This window comes from Arachis hypogaea, chromosome 16 (assembly GCF_003086295.3).
Source record: "Arachis hypogaea cultivar Tifrunner chromosome 16, arahy.Tifrunner.gnm2.J5K5, whole genome shotgun sequence".
Lineage (NCBI taxonomy): Eukaryota > Viridiplantae > Streptophyta > Magnoliopsida > Fabales > Fabaceae > Arachis > Arachis hypogaea.
This window is the reverse complement of record NC_092051.1, coordinates 9,032,345-9,039,146: the sequence shown is the minus strand read 5'-3', so window position 1 is coordinate 9,039,146 and position 6,802 is coordinate 9,032,345. Positions and strand designations below refer to the sequence as shown.

The window sequence follows — 6,802 nt, the reverse complement described above, 5'->3', positions numbered from 1 at the left end:
TAAAATATAAATTGTGTCATTTGTTAGTGTTTTTATGTCTTTTCTGTCAGGATGAACATAAAATATACTAATTCAATGTCTCTGGATACAATATCTTTATTCATGTTTCATCTGTCAAACATAATTTTATGTCTCTATGTTCCTATCTCAGTATTCCATTTTTGTAAATAAAGGCAGTCTAAGAACTCAATGTTTCGTGTACTACCCTTTTAACTATTGTCATAATAACGAAATGAAGAAATTTTTTCAAAATTACAAAGTTTACGTGGACAATATCTATTTTTTACATAATTTAATAGTCTATTATTATTATTTATCAATGTATCAAATAGAAATAAAGCTTTGAGATATATATTGTAAAGATTGATTGAAAAAAATGGTTTGTATTAGGATTTTTTTTTCATAATAAATTATGAAAAATGATTATTTTCACCAAACCCACTTTTGAGCTTTATTTATCGAAATATACATTTTTTTTTGGAAATTAAGGCAAGTTTGCCGTACTTCCGGTGAACTCTATGTAAATTATAGTTATCCTTTGTCTTTTTATTTTCAAACCTTCTTCCAAATTTTATTCTATTACTCCTTTATGTATTCCGGCGTTCTAAAAGTTCGTTATTCACGACATTAGCAGTTTGAGGTTAGTAATTAATATGTTAGTTGGAGTAATTTTTCATAAATTAGTTAAAGTTACCTAATATTTCTTAGTTAGTTGTTATATGCTAATTATAATTAGAGTTACTGTTTACTCATTTCATGTTATTCAATAGTTGTTGATTGTATTTAACATGTGAATTAGTATAAACTGTTAGTCTTTTCCTAGTTAGTTTAATCAAAAAAATTGGTTTAATTTGTTAGTCAAATCTTAATAAAATTAAGTTAGAATATAGGGTTAAGTGACTTATTGTTTAGGGATGCCTACGGTTTTAGTGAAAGTAAGGTAGAATACTAGTATTTTGAAATACGTTTGTTTACAAATCCTGTTAATGCGAAACAAGTGCGGACAAGTATATGTTATTTTTTGTAAATTGAGCGTGGTTAGATGGAGCAGCAGTTATTGGGATACGAGGATATCCGCTACAGATTAGATCAGGCTGAGCACATTGCTGTCAGACTTGATCGAGTGGTACGATAATATCATTGTCGTTTATCTCTCTTTAATTAATAAACAGTGAACTTGTGCCATTTAGAGTTGACATGTTTTTTATTTTATCTTTCTGTTTGGTAGGCACCTCGGATCTTGCGCACCTGGCGAAATTTGATGACGAGGCCACTGGAGGCGATTAGGTCATATCTCAGACGAGCCGGGTTTGAGTATGTGGCCTATATGGTTGAGTTCGATTATGACTGGCCACTTGCCTCGGCGTTGATAGAGAGGTGGAGGCCTGAATCCCATACCTTTCATCTAGCATGCGGGGAGTTGACCATCACGCTGCAGGACATGGCGTATCAACTGGGACTTAGGATCGATGGTGATCCTGTGAGTGGGTGCATGGGTAGTTGGAAGCAGCACCATCAGGGACAGACCATCGAGGACTTTTGTCAGTAGTTACTAGGTGTTGTGCCCGGCGCAGATGACAGACAGTCATAGACGAAGTGGACTGTTAAGCTCACATGGTTCTTTAACACTGTTTGCGGAGAGCTGGAGCAGGACGCCACTGAGGAGCGCCTCCTGAGGTACACGAGAGGGAACACCATGCACCTAATAGAAAGTATTCTATTCCCAGATGCATCTGACTCTCGGGTGCACATCAGGTGGCTCCCCCTGCTGGAGGACCTCGATGCATGTGGTAGGTTGTCGTGGGGGTCGGCTGTATTGGCATGGATGTACCACTAGATGTGTTGTGCGACGGATCATGGTGCGCACAACCTGGGTGGTTACGTAAGCCTGCTATTGTCTTGGGCCTACCACCGTATTCCCCTGCTACGCCCTGATGGATTTGATACTCGTCGGTTTCCACTGGTTGAGAGGTATTTTTGTTTATTTTCTGCAATAATACTTTGTTAATTTATTATATTAAGTGTTTAATATAACTGATTTGTGATGTAACTTTTACCGCGAGGTTGTAGGTGGGTTCAGTACCGGCCTGACAACGCTAGAGACGAGAGGCGCCTTAGGCATTACAGGTGTATCCTGAATGGGATTGGGATGCTCTACGTAAGTCATAAATGTTTAAGTGTAGCCAGTTTACTCTATTTTATGTGTTTTGCATATGAAGATTGAATAATAACACCAACTTGCATATTGGAAACAGGTTGATTAGACGCCATATGCCGACCCACAGCTGCAGGGTATAGTTCTACACGCGTTTGCTGAGTCTGACCACACGGCGGCGGTTGTCTGGCCGCTGCTTTGCTTTGCCATTGTTGAGTGGCATCAGGTGGACCAGGTGGTGCGGTAGTTCGGTGGCCTACAGCACATCCTGACCAGGCCATTGGACATCTACAGCATGCACAAGATGGATGGTAGATTTGGATGGGGCGAGTGGTTACCACACTTGCTTGGGGGATGGCATGAGTTATGGGATCAACGGGTCAACCATCGTCTACACATCCATCATCATATAGACCTGCGTTCTTCACTACCGTATATGACTTGATACCTACAGTGGGCACACACTGAGTTATTTGGTCAGGGTGACCAGCACCTAGTGCCGGCGGGGGTGGTGCCAGAGGACCTGCCTATATAGCATCCACCTGCTCCAGAGTTACATCAGCCTGAGGATGGTCATCTCCTAGAGTTGCAATCAGCCGCCGGGAGAGGGAGAGGTCGGGGACGGGGATAGGGGAGAGCCAGAGGTAGAGGCAGACATGATAGAGGCCGAGAGAGGCAAGGGGGTGAGGAGATTCACCGGGACAGAGACCCGGTTATCCCCCAGGCCATGGCCCAGAGGCTGGGACCCAGACAGTTGGGACTCTAACGGGACGCTTGCCCGGAGGATACCTGTCCTTCAGACCCCTAGGGTCACATCATTGCATTAGAATTTAACAACCAAATAAATTTAATTTCAACAACTTTTCTCGCAGATTAAATTACACGAAAGTCAAATTACAATCATAACAGTTATAATAAACCCATATAGCTAACTAACGTCGGCTCGGCGACACACCTCCACCGTCGATAGCGGTACACGTCTTCCACGTGTGACCAGTCTGACGACACAATCTGCACCTTTTTTCCCGGTATGCTCGACGTCATCCATGTTGTTCTGGATTCTTGAGCTGACTGGTTGACCTTTCTTCACTCTCATCATCTTAGGGTTGGGCCAAATGCGGGGTCTGTCATAGGATGGCCAATCATCCTCATGTCCAATCGGACGAAACTCTGACCTGTAAACGTTGAATACCGACTCCATGCGATACACAGGATGCATAAACCCCATCTAATCAATTCTTGCATGGGAGCATGCTGCGAGGACGTGACGACACGGAAGATGAAGCGCCTGAAAATACCCACAGTCACACTTGCATTCGTCGAGTAGAACCTGGTAGTTCTGTTGTCTGGACCCAGGCACTGCCGCTAACTCTTCAACCGTGAAGCTAGTTCGCAAACGATCAAACTGATAAATATTCATTGTGTTGATGTGCTTCGAGTTGAACTCTATGGCCTTCATCAGCGTCTGTGAGAACTCGGCACCGACTTGGAGTTGGGCAAGGGCCTCGGAACCCTTCCTGGCAAAAATTTTTCCTAACCGGAAATAACTTGACTTGATAAGAGCCGTGACTGGCAAATTGTGAGAACCTTTCATGACAGCGTTTATGCACTCGGAGATATTTGCCGTCATGTGCCCGAATCTACGACCCTCATCCGCATACTGTGCCCACTGTGAGCTTGGCATCTCTTCAAGGCACCTCGTGATTGCCTCATTTTTGCCCCTCAGATGCCCGAAATAATGAACGAACTCCCGCTGCGACTTCGAATACGCTGCATTAATCAGAACCTTCTTCAAGTCCTTGTTCTTGAAGTGATTCATGAAGTTGGCAGCAATGTGTCTCGTACAAAATGCCTGGAAAGCATGAGGTGGTTTCCATAAACTATCATCGGCATTCAATGCACCATCAATTGATTTGTGCCTGTCTGAAATTACTAAGACACCGGGTTGTGGAGTCACATGCTGACGCAGATACGACAGAAAGAACGACCATGCCTCCTTTGTCTCACCCTCGACAACGGCAAATGCAATAGGCAAAATATTTGCGTTGCCATCCTGAGCTATGGCCATGAGCAGCGTCCCACCATATTTACCATATAAGTGTGTGCCATCAATGGAAATTAGTGACTTGTAATGCTTGAAAGCCTCGGTACATGGTGGAAACATCCAAAACACCCGATGAAACATGACGGAGTCGGCAGAACCAAGTCAAAATTGAGTGACAAGTTGCACCCAAGTACCTACAAACAAATTCTCAATAAACATATCATATACTGTTCTTGTCTTAATAACATATAACCACAATGAAGTAATTCTTACCAGGCAAGTACATTTGCATAGTGAACAACCAACGAAGAAGCTCGTTGTATGACTCCTCCCAATCCCCATATATGCTAGCAATGACTCTTTGTTTTGCGAGCCAAACCTTTCTGTATGACGCCTTGTAACCGAAGTGATTCTCTACATGTCCTTGTAGAACCCTGATGCTTATTGTTGGATCCGCTTTTACCATCGTGAAAATGTGTTGAGAAATCATCTTCGAATCCAACCGACGATAATCTTGCCCCATTGAAGTTTGCATGCATTTGTGAGGACCAATGTATCTCCTCACCTCCCACTTTTCTACTTTACGACGATATGATATGTGTATGCTCCAATTACAACCGGGTCCGAATTGGATACACTGTGCACTATACCTCCACTGGTCACTACATAATACTATTGTACTCCACAACCCTCTTGATGTTGTATGTCTTAACAGCCAACATGACTTCTTCCTTGTTTCGAAAATGTTGTCCAACCTCGAACTCATTCCTTGGATCCTCTTCAGCGCCTCCCTTTGTAAAGGACCAATCAGACATCATTGCATCGAGGTTCAACCTAGAGAAGTGATCCAGGCGGTCATACGGTTACAAAATAGCAGATTGTGTCAGAGCAATTTGCGTGTCACCGTAATAGTTCATCTCTTCTTCCTCGTCACCATCATCAGGAATTTCGGCTGATTCTTCTTCAGTATCATCTTCATCGTCGGGGTTAACTTCATACTGATCCATCATCGGATCCCTAACAGCGGAACCCTCGTGACTTTCAACGCCGTCATCCAACTCAGCATTGCCGACTTCAACATTAGACCCTTCTTGACTACCTTCAGGAGCCATATTCAGATCCACCATCATCCGTCTGATATTTCGTCTAACAGGCCCACTTAACAAACTATCATCGACAGTATCCGCGAACGATCTTCGGCCACCCAAATCGACGAGGAACACAGATAACTCCAACAAATGAACATTTGTCCAGCGATTGTGCCAAGACTGTATAAGACGTACGTCCTCGTCGTCACGCAGATGATACCTGATTCAAAAGACAATAAGGTTTTTCTCACAAGTATGTTCAAGTAAATATATCATCAACAAATACAACACAGCTCTGACATACCTTTTATAAATTAAACTACCACCTATTTCGATTGGATATCTATAGTAGATTTTCTTCACCTTCTTTGTCTCTTGCATCCCCACGAAAAATAATATCAGATTCTTTAACAACTCTAAACTGTTGATTTTCGCTGTCAGATGGGTAAATATCGGTTGGTTCGATCTAAAAGCGATAGAACCTTCTTCATCATACACCATTTATCCATCATAATGAATGAATAACAGTGAATTTCTTGCCATTATAAAAAAAAAAATCAACAACAGCCAAAATGATTGTGGAGAACAAAGTCAGGTGCTCAACTTCATTCTCTAACTGGCATTTATCGTGGGAACTTTGCCTAGAGATCGCCGGGGTGTGCGGCGAACTCTATATATATTATAGTGTTCGTCGGAGAGTGCGGCGAACTCCGTCATAGAGTTCGCCGGGGAGTACGGCGAACTTCCCCTAATTAGCAAAAAAAAAAAGTATAAATAACCTAGGCGGTTGTGTTTATTTCTGAGAACAGGACACAAAATTTTGTGTTTTATATTCTATTTGGTGATAAACTAGAATAAATTATGAAAATTTAATTTATTCTCATTTTTTTCGCCCAAAAAATTTGAGAAGAAAAATATAATAGTAAAAAAAATATAAATATAAAAAATTAACAAGAATAATGAAAGAAAAAATAAAATATAAGTTGTGTCATTTGTTAATGTTTTTATGTCTTTTCTGTTAGGATGAATACCAAATACACTAATTCAGTGTCTCTAGATACAATATTTTTATTCATGTTTGATCCGTTAAATATAATTTTGTGTCTCTGGTTCTGTCTCAGTATTTCATTTTTGTAAATAAACGCCGCCCTAAGAACTCAATGTTTCGTGTACTACCCTTTTAACTATTGTCATAATAACTAAATGAAAGTTTTTTTTCAAAATTACAAAGTTCACGTGGACAGTATCTATTTTTTACATAATTTAATAGTTTATTATTATTATTTATCAATCTATCAAATGGAAATAAAGCTTTGAGATATATATTGTAGACATTGAGAGAAAAAAATTGTTTGTATTGAGTTGCATAAGTTTTGAAATTTTCTTTTTTGTTATTAAGTAAGCTAATCATAGTATTTAAGTAAGTTGGTCAAAATAGTGGAGTGCATCTGGTTTTATATGTAAATAAAAGTGCCTTTAAAATTTGAAGGTAAATTCTATTGCGCTACTATAAGA

At 40.6% G+C, this 6,802-nt stretch overlaps 1 protein-coding gene across 1 annotated transcript; it reads right to left on the bottom strand.

Moving 5' to 3' along the window:
* Nucleotides 1-3,383: 3,383 nt before the first annotated feature.
* Nucleotides 3,384-4,340, bottom strand: LOC112756579 (uncharacterized). Its single transcript, XM_025805198.1, has one exon. It carries the CDS (start codon nucleotides 4,338-4,340, stop codon nucleotides 3,384-3,386), a length of 957 nt encoding a protein of 318 aa, XP_025660983.1.
* Nucleotides 4,341-6,802: the final 2,462 nt, after the last annotated feature.

Coding starts and splice junctions, on each gene's coding strand:
- LOC112756579 (XM_025805198.1), bottom strand. CDS start 4,340: ATGTTTCATCGGGTGTTTTGGATGTTTCCACCATGTACCGAGGCTTTC.